This window comes from Geospiza fortis, unplaced genomic scaffold (assembly GCF_000277835.1).
Source record: "Geospiza fortis unplaced genomic scaffold, GeoFor_1.0 scaffold53, whole genome shotgun sequence".
Classification (NCBI taxonomy): domain Eukaryota; kingdom Metazoa; phylum Chordata; class Aves; order Passeriformes; family Thraupidae; genus Geospiza; species Geospiza fortis.
The window spans coordinates 13,068,342-13,089,016 of NW_005054305.1; the positions used below are offsets into that span (position 1 = coordinate 13,068,342).

General features: G+C 37.3%; 1 protein-coding gene across 1 annotated transcript in view; it reads right to left on the reverse strand.

Moving 5' to 3' along the window:
- Positions 1–20,675, reverse strand: part of MMS22L (MMS22 like, DNA repair protein) — an 88,490-nt gene that overhangs the window by 25,004 nt on the left and 42,811 nt on the right. Inside the window, 1 exon segment of the mRNA XM_031066591.1 lies at positions 1–123. This exon segment is cut by the window's left edge and continues 16 nt beyond it. Within this exon segment, the coding sequence (XP_030922451.1) occupies positions 1–123 (123 nt within the window).

The window sequence follows — 20,675 nt, forward strand, 5'->3', positions numbered from 1 at the left end:
AAGAAATTTCTCCAGAGAGCACTGGCAACAGCAAGGTGGTGCTCTTTAGCCACTAATGGAAGCTGTGCATCTGGGGCTGTGTTTCCCAGTTGAGGTCCCTGGCTTACGCGTTCGTGCACGCTCCTAGGGAGAAACAAAAACAATGTTTACGTACAATAAATGAAAAATTCACATCTTTTTAAGCAGTATTTACAGCTACTTTAAACCGTAGAGTCTGAGAAGGATCATTTTGAGCAATTAAAACCTTTACGCAAAGACATTATGCATACCAGTTATTTGATGGATGAATGATGGCATATTAAGCACCATAAAGTTAATGTTAATTACTAATGTCAACCATTAATTATATGCTTTTTAATATGTCAGATCAAAATGAGAAATTGGCAGCTTTAAAATTAATATCTGCATTTTGCAACTGTTAGCATGACAAGCAAGTCTGCTTCCAATTGAAAGGCAGGTGCTTCTTTAAAAACTGTGTCACTAGGATTTTTAGGATTGAGTTGTGTACAGCCAATAATGGCAAATGATTTTGATCAATTGTAAAGCTTCCTTCTGAAATCTACTTCTCACTTGTACAATCTCACTAGGTACGAGTTTAGATAAAAGATTCATTTTATCCTGATGCACTGCAGACAATTAGGTTTGACAGCAATGCCCACAGCTTTGTTAGTACGGTAAAGACAAAAGTTACCACTACACATAACTCCCATCTCTTCCTCAGACAATGTGGCATGAATTCAATAACACACTCAATTTTCTTTGATTCTTTTAGTACCATTCCTGCGACTTAATCTAATTTGGAAGTTGTGACTTTCTAGAGGTTTAATAGAGATATGTCTTCAGGGAATCAATGTTCTCTGAGAAATGGGATGGGGGGGGACATTAATAAATTTGTCTGGTAGAGCAGGATAGGAGGCATTATAGTAGCAGGCTGATCAACTAAATAACATGCTTATTAAAAACAATCTGTAGGAACGCACTATCATTCCTGTTCCTATTTATCTTCTGGTCAACCCAATTGAGATTGTGCATTAAAGCACAAGCAGCATTATTACATTTGCTTTATTAAATTCTATAAACAGCACTGTAAAGTCAGAGTCAAGATATTTATAAGATAATGGCAAACCACAGAGGCATCGAGAATTGCCTTAACACTAACATTTCTAGACTACAATGTTTTTTTCTTAACTGCCATTCTCACAATAGCAAGTGTTTCACAAAAATCTTCCCCTAGATCTTTATTTTATGCTTACCCTAATTTGAAATAGACCAAAACAAAAACAGAAAAAAACTCCAGCTCCTAGTTCCCTTCTGGGAACAGAGGAAAATTATGAAAGAATTACACAACTCACAGCACTCATTAGGACATCTGAAATGGAATAATTTTAAATAAAGAGTAGGTTGGCTGCAAGGCCTTCCCGTACTACGGTTGATATTAGAAGCGCATCTCATTATATCAAATTAGTATCCAAAAATTCTGCCCAACACATAATTTAAAACATAAAACATACTGGCTGTCAAAGGTAACGATACCTTATGCCTGCCTGCAGGCATTCATTAGTTTCAATAGGACAGACAGAGAGAATTGAGTACCAGCTACTTTTTGAATGGCTACATTTAACAGACAAGGAAAGGTATGCAGCATTAGGAGGAATCAAGGATTTCTTTGAGAGATGGCATGAGTCCAAACACAGGAGCAGAAGCCAGGAATTCTAAACCCAACATTTATTCCCTCTGTGGCTTCACATAAATCATATAGCCTTTGTTAGCCTCAGTTTCCCAGCCATGATATTTGGATAGTGAGACAGCTTACCCTTTAAGGATGCTGTGAAAACAATCAGTGCTTAGAAACTGAGGATTATATTCAGTATGCCAGTTGGTATTCCTATTTACAAGGCATATTCTCCAAGTCAACATGAACTGAAATAGAAGCAAGATTAGCATAAAAAGTCAAGCAACACTTCTTTGGAAGCATCCCCTTATGAAAAAAAGGGCAAAGAAAGGGGTGTAGAAACAGTGAGGTGTAGAGGTCAAATGATGAGAAGGGAAAAGCAAGGTGAAAGACAAAAGTTAAAAAAATTATTTTTGTCTATTGCAAAAAGAAAAAGTTTAACAGTAAAAACAAAGGGCTTTTCTGTTCTATTTTGTTAGGAAAGGAAACATGATGCCTCATAATGCAGAGAATAAAACTTCTGGGACCAAATTCTGCCCTACTTACACCCAGACAACACTGTAAAAACTGCACAAAGACCTTTTTCTCTCCTCTAAATTGCCTCTCCAAAGACGGGTGCCTTGCATCTCCTTTAGCCATCTATGCAAAGTAGAAGGGTGTACAGACTTCCAAAGTAAGGTAATATATCTCTGTGTCAGTGGAAGGGCAACAGGTACAAATCAGTATTTATGTTTATTCATAGTAACCTACACAAATGCTGGCAATAAGGTAAACGCTTGGAATAGATGGCGCATCAATATATGCTGCAGCTGAAGTAGCCAGCTACTTCTACAAACTAGCACATTTTTTAACTCTACTAAAATATGAATAAATGCAATTTTACTTTTTATAGAGGTTTCTACTTTTTTCTAACACTAGACAAACATACCATCAAAACATTACTCAATTTCTAAAACTTTATACATTTAATTTTCTATTCTGCTATGAACTCTGGAACCACCAGTTGCCTTATTACATTGGTAATAACTTGGTGTGGTTTTTACTTTTTTTAAATAATGAATTTTCTATTTCTTAAAAAAAAAAGTGGTGTTTTTTTTTTTTTTTTCACTTTGCCATCAGATCAAATAAACCCTGGGTTTATTAAAGAAGGGAATGCTTGTGCTACCTGAATGAGGATTGTGCTGGATGTGTAGGTATAATAGTAGCATACAGGATTATTTTCTACACCTAGGGTAAGGAATTGCAGCCATTTATCTGGATGTAGATACTGTAATCATAAAATATGCCCTTGCAAGCCTGCATTACTAAAATAGAAGCAAACTTTAGGTCAAGCCAGAGAGTAAAACACAAAACTCATCAGCCTGCCTGTATAATGGAAACTTTCAAGTCACTACTAGTCTGTAATCTGTACTGGATGCATAATAGCACCCAGACTTGATGCAATGTCATTTAGTTTGATCTAGAAGGGTTCAGACTCCCCAGCATGAGAGAAGACCTCTCTCCTACCAGCATTGCCAGGGGCTACCACCCTCAGGGTCTCACAGGCTATGAATACGGACACTGGTTTCTTCACAGACAATATTCCCAGTTCCTTGACTCCCAGTCCAAGGCAAGCCAGCCACAGCATCTACAAATCTCAGCTGCCCAGTACAGCCTAGATTAAGCTCAAGAAAGTCTTTTTAAAGCACCTGAATGATCTTTTGATGTTGAAACAAATTAATAATGAAAACCCACCACCTGAAGGATCAACATGCTTGGATAAAACTAGGGAGATTGGGAAGAGATATATGAGTATTTCTAAAATGGTGAATGGTTTTGGTACATAGAATTTCAACTACAGTCATCAGTTATTTCCAGAAAAACTCAGGCAATGTGAAAGGAAGCAAAGCACCCTCACAATCAGATTCAAAGAGAGGCAGTAAGTGCTTTGTGTCCTCTGCAAATCAATGGAACTTGCATAATTTTTAAATTTTGAGATTTCCCTTCCAAACATTCTCCCTCTTTTATATCATTAAGATTACCAACACAGTTCACGGAATCATAAAATTGTTTTGGTTGGCTGAGGCATTGAAGATGACCTATTTCCCACGCCCTTCCATGGACAGGGACATCTCCTACTAGACCAGGTTGCCCAAAGCCCCATCCAACCTGGCCTTGAATACTTGTGGGGCATCCACAACTTTTCTGGGCAACCTTTTCCAGTGTCTCACCACTGTCACAATAAAGAATTTCTTCCTAATAGGTAACTTACATTTCCCCTCTTTCAGTTTGTACCCATTACTCCCTGTCCTGTCACAACAAGGACAGATGCAGAGTCCCTCTGGCTTCCCTGTCGGCCCCTTCAGATACTGGAAGGTTTCCATGAGGTCTCCACAAAACCATCTCTTCTCCAGACTGAACAGCCCTAACTTGCTCAGCCTTTGGAGGGGAGGTGCTCCAGTCCTCTTGTCAACTTTGTGGCCTCCTCTGCCCTTGCTCCCATAGGTCAGTATCTATTCTCTGCTCAGGCCCTCAGATGATGCCATGATTGACAGCTCAACCAGGGCTCGGGGAGGGCCTGGGGGTGGAGCAGGGCGCTGCCTCACCTTTAGCAAAGTTTGGCCCGCCCCTCCCACCAGACAGAGACACTGGGATTCCAAGGTGTTTCAAGACACATAACATCCAATTTCTGACAAGCAGTACACTCAGCTTTTAGCAACCAAACAATATTTAGCAAACAGCATTGCAGAATTACTTAAAAACTACTCATTCAATTTCACTTTCTTCAAATGCCATAAAACACCAATACTTCTTTAATACCTCTACTGACTTCTTCCTGTCATACCACCAGAACTGCTATTTACAGTGACCAGAACCGCAAGCAAGGTTTCAGCAGAAGCCACACACATTTCCAGTAACTAAATCTATCCAAGATTAAGCTGAAAAAGGTCCTTGTGTGCCCTCCATACACCTTTAAAAATCCAGTATGAATATTCAACTAGTTGACTATTATGTAATTTAATTACACATTATAGAAAATTGCAACTATAGCACCTATTTCATCGATGCCTATGGATACCAGCTCTCATGTTAACAAACTCACTGTTCAACTTCTTAGTAACTTGTTCACAGGCATTTATTTTTTGTCTGTGCTTCAAATATGCAGTTAACACCAAATACATGTAACATTTCTGAACTACAACCATTCCCGATACCATAAAATATCATACAAAGTGTAAAGAAAAACATACTTTTAGAGCGAGTTAAATACTTTTATACAAGATTTTTTAGAACATTAAAGAATAAAAGCTAGTTTCAATCTTAAGTATAGTACTGGCACTCAAAAAGGCAAAACCAAAATGGCTGCATCTAGGTTCAAGTCTGCTTTCAATGCAGTATCATAGCACTGTGCCAAGATACAAGTAACAAACTGTAGGATCCTACCTCTTACAAATGCAGATTCATGCAAAAGAAATGGATCTGGATTCACAGAAAAGGCACACTAACTGCATGGTGGTACAGCTCAGAGAGTGGCGGCAAGTCACAGATGTGGGTTTCAGGCATCTCATGATAAAGGCTTTTGGCTTTCTTTTCCCTGGTGAATGACTGTGGCCATCTGACCTCATGTGTGAAGAGGTGAACCTCCTTTCTCTTGGCCCCGGCTATGAATGCAGGTGTGCCAAGTGGCAGAGCTCCACACTGAACTCCTGGTTATCAGCATGTTTAGTAAGGGCACTGACAGCATGCTTACAAGAATTTTAAGTGCTAGAACATCTACTTTATGGCCTCAAAGTGCCTAAGCTGGATGCTAAACAGCTAAGGTCTATGAAAACAGCCTTAATGCCTCTGGGCACACATTTTGGTACCTAGGAAAACTGGTGCTTAAAACAGAGTGACCTACATGCTGTCAGACACTTCCATATTCAGTCTGTTTCAGTGAGACATGCATGAAGGAAGGTGACTAAATTCTACCCAAGTCTGATTCAAACATCCAAGCCTTCTTTTAAATCTGTTTCTAAGCTCTCTGGGATACAGTTTATATTTTATATCCTTTTATATAGCACCCAGTATATTGAGACTGGTATGACTGCAGAAGGAGCTCTCAAAGTGCACAGAATTTTCACCCACCTTTGTCGAATTAAAACTACATTTCAAAAAGCTAAGCAAGACAAGAAACTTAAGACCAAACCCACATTTTCCCATCCATTAAAAGAAACATTTGGTAGAAGATCCCACAGTTTATATAATGTATCAGCGCTGTGTAAGTCATAACAAAAGCACCACCACCACAGAGCTGTACTGCTGTACAGCAGTGTAAAAGCAGAAGTGGAAAAATCATGATATAATAGTATCAAAGATCAACTTACCCCTATCAGTTCAGTATTTATTAAATTATGTTTTAGTGTTCACCCTTCATTTTAATTTGCTTCAATAAACCATTTGTTTAAATGTTTACTCAAAAAAGGAAGTCCAAATAACATGCCTGGTTATGAATGTGTATGATGATTACTAACTTATGCAACAGAGTAGGGAGGGCTAAGTAGGGAAGAGGGATGTTTCTCACAACTCCTTATAAAGGAATTTTATCAAATGCTTAATTTCACTCATGGTGCTCAAGTTCTTCATAGTGGATTTGTACAAAACCCTTAGTATCAGCATTACAGCACACCTTCACCAGGAACAGGAAGCATACACAAAGTGATGTTGGATGAGATCCAGAGGGATACAAGGATGTAATGGTTAAAAAGCAGGGCACAAACAGATATCAGACTCCTGAATAATAATTCCCAAACGGCTCACTTAGTCAGATCACCCTCTTTTGACCAGAAAGTTCTCTAGATGCCTGCAACTAATCTACACAAAAGCCTTGAGCTAAGCATCTGATTCAATCTCTGTCTACTGGGGCCCAGAAATTTGATTGCTACTAATCCAAACCAAAAAACCAGGCAGCTCGCATAAGGTGCAGCAGTAGCTACTTGTATCTTCAAACACAGAATACACTTTTCTTTATGTAGCAACCAATGAATCACAGCATCAGGGTGGAGGGCATCTGGGTCCAGTTTTGATACTATTTTGGGCTCTGCTTTTGATTGAGTTCTACGTTAAATCAGTTACTGGATAAAAATGTGAAATCCCAGAACAAGGAATGGACACTCTTCTCTCCCAATATTACATACTAATCATTAGAGAGCAGTTATCACTGCAGCTGCTGCCTGTGATTTAAATGACAAACAAACAACAAAACTAAACAAAACCCCAAGACACTTAAGCAGACATCTTCAGCAGCTGGGCTCTAAAAGTGGTTCCAAACATACAGATTTCTGTTTTCATGACACTAATCAGATGTCTCTGGGCCCACCACACACACGCTGGATTCAATTCTTTACATTTTCTGTAGGTTAACAGGAAACAAAATCCCAGAGAGGAGGCAAGAGTGGTTTGCTGTACAAGACATACATACTACATGTGTCAAATGTGCTGCTGGTGAGCTGGACCTGTTACTGTAGGTCATTAACCATTGTATCTTGGAAGACCCCTACACCACTTGAGAGCAGGGTTCTTCCAAGTGCTGGCAACCTTTAAGCTCACCTGAACAGAGCTGTCAGGCAGAGAGATACCCAAGAATAAAAGGTCAAAAGATGCCAACATCACCACAACACTGTAGAAAGAAACTGATGCACAGAAAATTCCACCTGAACAGGAGGAAGAATTTTCTTATTGTATAGGTGACTCAGCACCGGATCAAGCTGCCCAGAGAGGTTGTGGAGTCTCTCTCACTGGGGATACTGAAAAACTGCTTGCACACAATCCTGTGCCATAAGCTCTACAATGATCCTGCCTGAGCAGGGAGGTTGGACCAGATAACCCCATTGTGGTCCCTTCCAACCTGACCCAGTCTATGATTTCAATTACCACTGCTTCCCTGTAAAACCTTAGCTAAAAGACACTCTACCTTTCTCCACCCAAAACTCCCACTCACAGTGTTTGTTTGGTTTTTTGCCACACACACATTAGGAATACATCACCCCCAAACATCTTAAAACATATTTTGCATTGTGTTGCCTTAATTGAAAAAATGTCTTTTAACAAAATAAAAAAGGCTACAGATCCTTTCAGTTTACCACACATCAATCATTGCCTGTGTAGAAGCAGATCACATACTCTTTCTCACCGAAGATACAGCAGGTTTAAATAGAGCCATTCCAGTTCTTTCATTGGTGGTATAAATCTTCAAATCTCAGTGGAAGAGCCTAGTATATTCCTATTGTTAGTGAATCATTGACAGAACAGACTCAACAGTTAAGAAGATTCTAATGTGACAATTTATATAAGCAGAGTAATTAAAGTATATTAGAAATCCAGATAATCTCTCCCAATCAAGCCAATGAAGGGCAGCCCATGGGCATTCAAATTACACATTGCAATTTAGCTCAGGGTCACCTTCCCAAGTTAAATAATACCAACAGAAAATGCCTTCAACAAAATGATCCTTACTCATAACTAAACCTATTCCAGAAACTACGTAAAGCCCTTTGAAGATATACACATTTTAAGAAGTTAACTGCTTTAAACCACTACTTTTTTCCTTCTGCTGACTGGAAGACTAGGGCCAAATTTAATTGCTTGGACATTACTTGAAATATTCACTAAAACATAGGGAAGAGAGGAGAAAATGTTTCAGACCCCTTTACATGTTATAGTGAAGTAATATTTTCTCATATTACCTGAGAGGGCATTAAAACAGATGATGCAAGATGTAGTAATTAATGAATTGCTCTACCAAAAGATAAGGAATCTAGTGTTTATGATTTTTTTAATATTCTCATAAGCAGTTTTTTTACTGCTTTTAACTTTTTTTGTTTCATGCATCCTCTGCAAATCAGTCTATGGATTACACAATTAAAAGAAATTGATTACATTTTGACATAAAATTAAATCAAAACCAGTATATATAATTTTCCAACTTTAAGGTTACAAAAACAAAACAAACAAAAAACTCCCCCATTAAACATAACCATTGCAACTGATCCCATAATACACAACAAATGGCAAACATACGCTATTTAAATTTTAAGTCCAAGTTCCTAAATTTTTTAATACACAACTGCTACTTCTTTACAGAAATACAATTCAAGAAATGGGGCTCTGTCTGAAAGTAATACAGAGGAATTTGCTATATTTATGTTCTTCACTGAATTATTTATATTTGGATGTAACAGAGCAAACAGTATGTACCACAGAAAAAAACTGAACTGGAAGTCTCAGGCTTCTAAGACAGTCATTTTTTCCACAGCAATAGGAAAACAATAATGTGCTATGATATATAACCAGCAAAGTTCTCACTGATTAAATGATCTTCCCAATCAAGGAATCACTAAAACTGGCAAAAGCAGCCATGACCTAATCCTCTTCAAAATTTTCAAACCAAGCATTCAGAGTAAGGGATGTTAGTTTGTCAAACTGAAATATTTCTGAACACAGAAAATCCCTTGAAACTTCAAATATTCTTTGGGAATTCACCTTCTGGACTTTTAGAAGGAAACTGCACATTGGTGTGACAAAGACTCAAAATCTAGGTGTCATTCATATAGACTCCTTGACTTTTTTCCTACTGGATGGCAGAAGTTGCACAAAGGCCAAAGTGGTACTAGCCCGAATATTCTTGCCCTTCACTGAGCAACAGTGAAAGTTCCCAAGATATCACCTACAGACTTGGCAGAGACAAGAGAATAAAAGAAGACAGTATTTTTAAACTCATGAACTTGCAGGAAGAAATGTGGCTATTCTTCAAAGAGGAAAATGGACAGACAGCAAATTCAGTAGAATTTAACTAAGAAAGAAAAAAAATGTAAAACACACAAATGAAGTGTCAAGCCGAGACTGTTCTCCCTACTGTATTATACCACTTCTTTTACCCCATTCTTCCTGCAGTGACCTTTACCTCATGCACTTACAACAGAAGAGACTTGGATCCTCAGTGAGACTTGCAATGATGCAGGCCAAAGAGATGACGTAATCATGAGATCCAAATGAATATAAACACTTAGAAGAACTTTCCACTGATTGCTTGATGAAAGTCTTACAAACATGGAGAAATGGGTCAGCAGTCTACCTGAAGCAACTCCTACTAAATTACAAGAAACAGCAAGGATTTGGAAAAGAACTACCATAATATAATCAGGGACAAACTAAAGGAAATCAAACTTGGAATTCTTTTCTATTGACTGGATTCTCTTTACTTTAAAGATACGAAGTACAAGTGTCACCAAAATTCTGATTTTATAATGTGTCATAATAAAGATGAGGGGCAAGAAGTTCCAATGATTTTTCTATGCATTTAACATCAGATTTTAGAGGAAAGCTATTCATTAATGCATTAATGACAGAAAATGTCAACAAATCTTATGTTGCTCCTTCAATCCACTGATTCATATATAATTTGTGGATGGGGAACACTAGGAAATGTTTTTCTTAGTTACTCCAAAATGTTGTTGTGTATTTCTTTTAGAACACATATATTTTCCAAAATATTCACTATTTTGTAAACAATTAAACAGTATAATAACTTCATAGTTAACCACTAATTCATTCATCAATAAATTGTCTTACCCATTTTTGAATAGCTAGGCTTGATGATTATTCCCTCTATATGCCTAAGTGAAGAAATGTCTGAGGCAACAGTTGCAAGACCACACTAATAAATAAATAAATTTTAAAAATTAGAAAAATTATCTGCCCATCAAGGGACTCATCTCCTGATATAAAGGATTCTAATCTTCACTGGGACTGAAAGTGTTAATGCTGTGAATAAAATATTTTCAACTGCAAGTGAATCATGTGAAGATTATCAATATAGCAGCAATGTACAGAGGTGCTCCAGCAAGGTTACAGAGTTTAATATAATCCTCTCTATAGCAAAGCACAGTAATAGAGAACCCTGCGTTCACTGTGACAGCATGTTGTGTGTGCTCAGTAATACTTTTAAAATACATGGGGAGAACAAGAAATCCCCAACATCCTTACCATTCTCAAAGACAAAGTAAAGATATTAACAAAAACAGACACACAGCTCTAAAACACAAAGGTACAGAAAAGCCAAACATTCAAAGCTGTAGAATATTACTTAGCACTTTTTCCTTAACCGTTCTCAGCGGGTTTAACTGCATCACTGAAAAGACAAGTTGTTATGACCGTAATTTAAATGCAAGCAACAGAGCCTGAGCTTGCTTTGTCTAGATCTGCTGTGGGGGAATATTACATCTGCCACAGCCACCCTAGCAAATTTGTGTTAGAGAGCTGTTTTCTTTTCCTAATCACATTTAGAAAAGATAAGGTTGCAAGAGCAGCAAAGACAACGCACCTTGTGTTAATTCAGTGCAACTAGTTCACATTTCAGTTTGTGGAATACTGTTGGGAAAAACAGACACCTGATTTGAGCCCAACTGCAATTTTCCTTCATTACCTTCACTGGTGCTCAGCCATGCTAGCTTCTCCCCATACTATACAGGCATATGCTAAGACTGCAGTTTCCTTTGTGTCTGCAATGCAAAATACAAACTGGAAGGCACAAGCACACAAAGTGACCCTTTGCTGTACCAAAATCTGAAGTCCTAGGAGAGAGTGTCCAGGTAGTCATTTTAACATAAGGGCTTAGCCATTCACAGATCTCAGCCAAGTAGTCTCTCCTAGATTCCGCGCTATTCAAGGCCCTGGGAGTCATCTTGTTGCTTTGAACAGGCGCCTGCTCAGTTCTTTTGAAGAAACAACAGAAAAAGGAGAGATAAAAAGACATTTCGTTTCCCTAAGCAGACTTTCAGTATAAGTCAGACACAGAATTTTTTAATCCACTGAAAGAGCAAAGAACAATAAAGAAAAAAAATGTAACAAGCTGCACTGAAATTGATACCATTCTAGGCTGTTGTATTCCCCTTTTTTAGTTCATATATGCAAAAATCCCCACCTAAACAAAATTTAGTATCTATAAATCATCGCCATATCACAGAACTTAAAATAGCTGCTATTCAATTTTTAAAAGTCTTATTTTGAATAGAAATCTTTTGCAACGTTACAATCAGCTTTATTAAGAAAAAAATTCTCCAATAAATTCTCTGTCACCTCACAAAATTAGAGTTCAAAAGAAATACTCATTCACCACTGATGGGAAGGAGAAGGCTTACAGAAATCATTGGAAGTTCTAAGATCTCCCCTGACCATGAGACACTTCAGCCTTTGGTTTTGAAGATTTTGTTAATTTCTTTGTTTAAAAAAACACTAGTAATCTTTTATCTAAAATATTTCTTAGAGAACTGAGAAACTGTCATTACACTTCTGTAACTTTAAGTTACCATGGACCAAAGTTCTTTTTTTTTTGTTGTTTTTTAAACAGGATATTTTGTTTCCAAGCTATTTTATACTTGAAAGAACTGGGAGCCCAGATCACTTCAGGTTATATTTATTAAAGTTCAGACTTCATTAGGAACATAAATTCTAATATCTGCCACATAGGGAACAGAAACTGTTAACTGTTATGTGTTTATATGAAAATAACACATCACTGCTGGTACCATGATTCTTCCTTCTTGCCATCAGAGCAGAACAGTTACAATGAAAGACTCAAGGGTCACAGCTAATATGTTTAGCACCATTTGTTCCCTGTTAAAAAGTATCTTCCTTCAAAATAACCAAAAGAAAGACCCACTCAACCCCATCAAGACCTTCTGAGTGAACTCCTTGCTTGCAGAAGCTGACTGCCCACAACCACGTCCAGATGGCTTTTGAATAGTTCCTAGTATGGAGACTCCACAATATCCCTAGACAACCTGTACCAGCACTCAGTCACCCTCACTATGAAAATAAAAGTGTTGGCTGTGTTCAGAGGGACTCACCTGTGCCTCTGGTCTTGTCACTGAGCACCAGTAATAGCCTGGCTCCATCCTCTTCACACCCTCCCCTCAGTTCTATTTATTGATAAAATCCCCCTTCACCAGTCCAGGCTCTCTCAGCCTTTTCTCACAAAAGAGATGCTCCAGTCCCAAAATCCTCTCTGCAGCCCTTCACTGGACCCTATCCAATATGTCCATCTCTCTCTTGTATTGAGCAGCCCAGAAGCAGACACAGCTTTCCCAGCTGTGGCCTCACCATGAGCAGAGGGGAAGAGTTCCCCCCTGAAGCAGCTGGTAATGCTCTGCCTGCTGCAGCACAGGATGCCACCAGGATTCTTGGTAGCAAGGGCGCATTTCTTGCTGAAATCCCCAATGAAGGCATATGGAAACCTTCCACATCACCATAAAATGACTCATACATGAATATAATTTATAGTGAGAATCAGAATGCCAGATTATCTGAGAAACTGAAATGCTGAAGTGTGGAGCAAGTGCTTTTATGAGCAATGTTACTTAATAAACAGACAAACTGCAGATTGCAAATAGGTATCTTTCATAAAACTCTTCCATTTAAGCAGTACTTCTAAAGTTCATCACATTTTAGACATTGTGTTAAACAGGATTTCCATTTGAATTTTGTCACTTGTTGGTTTTCTTTTGTGCATTTTTTACTAAAAGCTAAAGTCACAGACAAAACCCTTTTTGGAAGGGACCCCCAGAGGTACAACCCTTGGCTCAAAGCAATGCCAATCTTCAATAAACTAAGTAGGGAAAATCTACAACCTGTCATAGAAATTTGTTCCAATGCCTGTAAAAATGTTATCCTTATTTCTAATAAAAACTTCTTTCCTCACAATCTCAGTCCATTGATTCCTACAACCTTTGTGACGAATCTGATTCCATCTTACCTACTACTCTCCTTTCCTAAGGATGAAAAACTCATCTTTCTCTGTCTCTCCTTGTAAGAGCATTTGCTCCTGCCCCCTAATGATCTTGTTCATCCTCTGCTCAACTTAAATTGGTACGTCAATGCTTTTCTTTTACTGAGAACCCAATATGCTGCTTACTTATACAACATAATTTATTTGAACTGTATTCCTGAAGAACACCAGGAGGGCAATGAAATGTAGCTGTCTACAGCTACACAACAGCCCAGACTCAGATACAACATATTTTCTGAATTTTTTCAAGCTAAGTCTTTTTTACCAATTCCTTACTGTCTTTTTTTATCAGAAAAAAAAAATGTTATGAGAAACAATAGCTATAGAGTGTGACTGGAATGCCAAGAAATGGTGCTGAAAGGCCAGCACTGAAATCCAGTTTTAGGTAATTTCCAAAATCCTGCCTTTAGCTCTTCTGTGGGACTCTTAGCTGACAGAGAATTAGAATGACGGGACAGGTTCACCTCTTCTCTAAACTCTTGTTTACACTTTTAAAAGTAATTTGTTACACAGTACAGATGGCTGAAATAACAATTAAAGCTTAAAGGTTGACCCTAAACAGATAATTTCATACAATTCAGACCCCAGTAGTTAATCAGACTCCCAGTGCTGATGGATTCCCGACACTGGGGAAGAGACATCCACACGCTGTACTAAATTGGATCTTTCTTTCAGCTCACAGTGTTTCATTAAAATATATCAAAAGAATACAGATAATTTTGAAAATCTTAGAAATGTGATGGCAAAATTTGGCTATGCAAAGATCATTAAAATTCTTTTTAGCAATGCTATTAAAAATTAAAAAAAAAATAAAATCCAAAGTTCAACAAATTGTGTAAAGCATTCACTGAGGACAACTCCTCCAATGTCTTCCATTATCTAGCACAGCTTTAGAAATGCACTTTCTCTCACTGAGCATGTCCTCACCCAGGCTCAAGTACAAAGAAGCAAAGACAAACTGGTAAAATTGTTATTCTGGCTGCAGATATTCATATGCTGAGTTGGTGCCACCTCAGTTAAAATTTTCTGATGGGATCAGGAGATGTGAAATGGACTCAGGATAACTGCACAAAGTCCTGAGGAGAGTATCAAAATATTAAAAATTAAACCCAAATACTGAAAAGAAACCAACTAGAAGTACTACTACCCACAGTTCTCTGTTCAGACATTCTGAAATAATTTCCAGTAACAGACCTATCTTACCATTACACCTGTAACACTGTCAGTATTATCACACAACTCATTTTGAAGCAGGAAGCCTGAAAAATACTTCAAAAATACTCTTAATTTAAAACAAGACTGTAACAGAGAGAGGAACTGTAGTTCAAATAAAGTTTTTCTTTTCTGAAATTAAACTCTCTTGCTCCAGCTTCTCTAGCTGTCTCTGCAAAAAACCAAAACCCATATGCATATGGATACTCTCTAGCAAGTTTCTCGGAGTCATACACTGTAAGTGGTTTAGGAAAATCTTCCACTCAAGAGAGAAAACAGATTTTGGAAGGCAGGGAAACTTGTACTCAAGATAATGAACTAACTTGTTTCCAAATTCCAAAACAAAGTATTTCATTTCCTTCCTACAAAATCAATTTAGTTCCTTATGGAGTATCCATTGCAGGAAAGGATGCTGTTCGTGTAATACATCTTTTTAGTGGAGGTGATTACTTTGGATACAAAACATCCCATAGTAACACTGTTCCCAACACTGCATAATACAGAGCTAATCTGTCATCCAGGAAGAATGGCAGGTTTGCTAAACTTACCTCATCATCCCCTCTGGAACAGCAAAAATCACTGTTAAAACTGATCATTTATTAGATCAAAGGTACCATCAACAATATCAATTCTGCCTGGTAGTGTTAACAGTAAAATGTTTTACAAGTTCTACCACTGGGCATCCATTTAACTTCTAGCACCAGCTATGCTGTAAAACTGTGCACATAATTTATCTTGCAACCTGTGCGGGTGGGAAGCATTATCCAGGCAAAACTTCTCACAGTCTGACAAAATGCTGTGATTTGCACTGTTCAGATGATTGAACAGACTTTAGGCAATCATCGACAGTAGTTTTTATCTTCAAACATGCTAAAGTGTAACACTACATGAGAGCAACCTATTGCTTTAAGACCAGATTAGATAGAATACAAGTAAATGAACAACTACTACATTTGAAACTTGTCCACATCTTATCCATTAGGTTTAAGTATTATTAAAGTTCAAATTTATGTTTCACATTATTAGCAATTTCTCCACAAAACACTCCTAATGCTTCTATGGTGTCTATGGTAATGTTTTTGCTTACATATAGCTTAAATAGGCATTCATTCCAATTAGGTGAAGTAAACAGAATAGAGCCATTCATAATTCTTCAAGTTATTGTCATCTTTTCTCTTACATAGCAATCAACAGCCTTCCAGTTTAAGTTTCCAGTTTCCAGTTTAAGTCTGTCACATGCAGCTGACGGCAGAAAGGTGTGCCAACAAATTCTCTTTTCTGCATCGTGGCAAAAGCAATTTAATTACTCCCAATAATATGCACAATATAACAAAAAAGTATTCAGCAATAACTCCAACAATGTAAATTTGATAACTTACCATGTTTCTTCTCAGTGTAAATGTATTGCTACTACTGTGCAAGGCTTCCTGAAGCTTAATCTAATATTTTTCTATACTATAAAAAACATTTTATTATAATGACACATGCTGTACTGCCTTCCAAAAGACTCAGCTCAGATAGAAAATACGCACAATAAAATAGGATTGTATGAAATTGTGCTGGTTTTGCAATATTGTATTGTATTTAATATCAAAACTAACAGGGATGCTGTTTAAAAACTTGCAGCACATAAGTTTTTAAAACATTCTGATTTTATGTGCCTGTTTGTTACTTAATTTCTTAAGATGCATTTGCCTAGTTTGCAGTATTTGTTTTTTCACTGAGAAAGTAGCTAATGAAGGTGTTTTCTGATGTTTTTTTACATAAAAGCCACTATAGTGAAAAACATGAGCCCTGGAACACCTACCAGCTCCTACTACTCTGCCTATGTTCAGCATGTCATGTCCTTGCCACGCAGCATCACCTACCACAGGTAGACAACACATTGTTAATAATGTCACAAATAACTTCAAAAGTTTTCTATGCAGCTGCTGAAAGAATTCAGAGACAACTTCAAGACACAGAGTTAAATGCTGCAGCTGTTTTTCTTATTTTGCTCTTCAAAGCCCTAAACTAGAAAACCCCTTGAGCGAAAAGTCAGAGAAAGGCTACCATCCCTTCTAGGGTTAAAAGATGCTTTTGTAAGATTTTTAGGTCAGATTAACCTTTTGCTCACAAAAGGGCTGGTTATTGGTTTTATTTTTTACTGTCTTTAACACAGGTAAAAAATCAATATGAAGCGAGACAAAGGGCTCTGGAGGCCCTGGCTGCACCAGCTTTTGGTTTGGCTCATACACAATCCTACAACATGCTGAGGCTGGGAAGGATTAGCCTGCTTGTGTTGAGTAAACCGATGATACTCAATAAACAGTTTCTGTTGTAAACCCCTTAGGACGTGCAAAGCCACACTAGTTGGCATTAGACCAGATAAGCTGCCGAACCAGCTGTAATCTCATTTAGACCTGAGCTGATCCTCCTGTCCTTTCATTCCACAGGATCAAAGCAAACCACTGAGGAGGCAGCTGTATTATAGCAGCAGTGCTTGCTGGATGCTGCAAACATTTCATAAATTCCTCTCCTTGAAGCAAGCCTGCACATAATCTACCCAAAGCCAGTTCAATCAATGGATTTCTGAATTCATTAGTCTTATTATTACAGGATAACTGTTTTCTCCACATAGTGTTGTAGCTGTTGCAAGCCAACTTTGCAAAACAGCTCTTATTGCTGACCATTTCTTTCTGGTAATGTGCCTTTGATTTTTGCAGTGCCACATGAAAATGATTTAAATCGCTTCAATGCAGTATTTTTTTAAAGACTAGAAATAAAACCAATTCACGAATATTCAAGTAGGGAGCCTTGCAATATAGTACACCCTTCCAAGCATAATTACTGGCTACCTGTTTGAATGTTTCCATGCATCAGTAATAATGACCAATGTTTTCTGAGCTCAAATGATAACAGCAAAAGTAGAGATTATATCATTGCAGCAGCATAAATACAGACAAAAAAATACAGATGCGAAAGCAGTAATTCCAAGAAAGAGATTTCTATTTGTCTTTTACTCTTCTGTGTTCTCTGGAATTAAAAAGAAGAAATATTTTCATTGTTGAAGAAATGAATAGCACAACTTAGGAAAACTGGAAAACCACATAAGCAACAAGTCTTTTTTAAAGCAAAAATGAAAACCAAGGCACTGGATCAAATAAGACTAGAAGGTGCTACATTTGGTTTCTGTATTGCATTTGGAGTTTTCACTCCAGTTGCAATTATAGATAAAAAATATTATAGTATAATCTTAGAGCTTTAGAAGAACAGAATGTGTAATTCAGAAAATGCATCAGCTGATCCATTTCCCACCAGCGAACTCTGCAATATAGCACATATTCACAGAAAAAGTAAAATTAGATTTTTTTACTTACAATGGAATAAGGAAAATATTATTTAAAATATTTTTCAGTCCTTTTAATTGCTAATATATTAATCATTAATGTAAAGACTTAAGTTTTCTGAAACAGCTGCATTAAAAAAAAAAGAAAATGGATGTAATAATAATTATGCACCACAGCACCCATTTTTTAGGTCATATTCAAGTAATATTACTGATTCTTGGATCGCTCTGTGAGTAATGAGTAGCAGTCAGAGAAAAAAAGTTTGGTCTGAAAAATAAGGACGGTCAGGTATCCCTTACAGTTAAGGTAAAAATATCAGTGTTTGTGACTTATTGCTATTTGCAGCCAGTATAAATATGCAGCACATTCATGCACAAACTGAAAAGTCAGGAAGATCCCTCACAGAGAACTGCTCCGGGTTTACAGAGCACAAGAGAAAGATCTGTATCGTCTTTGCAGACACACCCTACCCTACACTGCACAGATCTATTGAACATCTGTATCTGGCTGTTCGTGTTTTCATACGAGTATGAAAAAAAGTTCTTGTAATAAAAAGATTCAATGAAGTGGAATAAAATCAAAGTTTAACACATACAAATGATTTTTAACAGATTACAGAGATGTTTAGTAGGAAACTTTTTCAAGCACTACAGCACAGATGTGCTAGAGCATGTCATAGGCAGCTGGCAAAAATGAACAAAAGGTATTTGCACCTATCATCTACAGATGTGTAAAAAACTCACCACACATCTCTTCCCCAATCACTTAGAAACCATCTGATGTGCTAGTTAATGATTCCCCTCTCTCCACTTCATTCTTCAGACATAAAGGGGTCCCATTTAACATAATCACTTAATAACAGCAAAGTGATGGGTATCAGAACTCTAATTCTTCTAATATTTGCAAAATCCAGCTCTTTGTAATAATAATAACACCATGATAGCAAACTGTAAAACTGTGTAATTATACTTTAATTGTATTGTGAGGCATGCATTAATCACAAAGTTTAAGTACCAAGGATGGAATTATAATAATTCTGTAAAACAAATTTAAGCTAGCTAAGTAGGTCAGAACCACTAGCATGCAACAGGAGACCTCTGGGAATTTATCAGTTAATGGCTATTTATGTGCAAATGAGTGCCCTCCAACCCTCCCAAATCCTGTGTAGCTGAAGGGTATTTCTGTTAACCAGGAGCATGCTTAACTGCTGAGGCATAAATTAAACCATTTATTGGAATGATTTTAATTCTTCTCTCCCCCCACCCACTCTTACTACTCCCCTCCACCCTCACTAGTAGCACAACTTACAGTATCAATTTACATGGAGATAGCATTGCTGAAGAGTTTCAGAAATTACTCTGTTTCAAGAAAGAGCAGGAAAAAGAGAATGGGGAAAAAAGAGCAAGAGACAAACTTAGTAAGAGACAGTAGCAATGCTACACTTAATCTTCAAATCTTGGCAGGTTGAGCTGTTACAAATTCCAGGGGTTCAGTATCACAGCAGTGCAGTGGAAGCACTTTCATAATGGACTTTAATGAAATGAAATTCTGTTTTACATCCTCACAGAATTATAGAACCTTTCAGGTTGGAAAGACATTTAAGATCATGAAGTCCAAACATTAACCCAGCACTGCCAAGTCCACCAGTAAACCAATTCCGCAAGTGCCACATCTCCTTTTTCTAAATACCTCCTGGGCAGCACGTTCCAGTGCTTGACAACCCTTTCTATGAAGAACTTTTTCCTAATACCCAATCAAAACTTTCCCTGGTGCAACTTGATGCCATTTTCTTATCTCACATTCTAGATTTGGACAAGACAATGAAGCTCAAGGGGGACTGCATCCACTGTATTTTCTGTCGTAAGATTCAGACTGTACACATATCAAAGGTTTTCTTTCAGGAAAGAAAACAATAAAAATTTCTTGGCTATAAGAAAAGAACACCTTCAATTTTTGAGTTTGACTTGGAAAAAGATAGTAATTTTTCATGTCTTGGGAAAATAGATACCTTTACAAACTACTTGGAATCAAGATGTATTGAATTTTCACTGTGATGTAAAATGGGGATGATTTACAGACAATATAAATGATTTCTCAACACTTATAATCATAGCAGTAATTCAGTACAGCAAGGCAAGATAATGTAAGCATAACTTCAAGGTTCACTTCTAGGCTTATAATTTCATATGCTTGGGGTTTCTTTCTTTTCCTAAGTGCATGCACACATATTCTTGCAAAGCCTAGGGTCTCAGGACAATAAAACAGCAAAAATCTGATTATCCCAGCATCAATTAACCACAGCTCCCTGTTACCCTAAACAAGGTCACAACTCCCCAGTGCCTAATAATTATATTGTAAAATCCCTTGATTGTCTGAATATATTCTCTCTCCCTATGATGTTTGGATGATCATGGTTGTGTTACAGTTAATTATTATTTAAGAGATGATTGCAGTACATTACTCTTTCTGATGTCATCTTTGCCTCCAATACAAAAGTCCACATAAATGTAACACACTGGACAAATACACACAGTTTTTCCTCACCAATTCAAGCTGTTGTACAATATCCCTTCAATATAAATAGGTGTGGTGTGAATCAGAGGAATTCCCTGGGAGTAAATCTTTAGCAGCTCTAAAATATTTTTAATTGGCAGACATG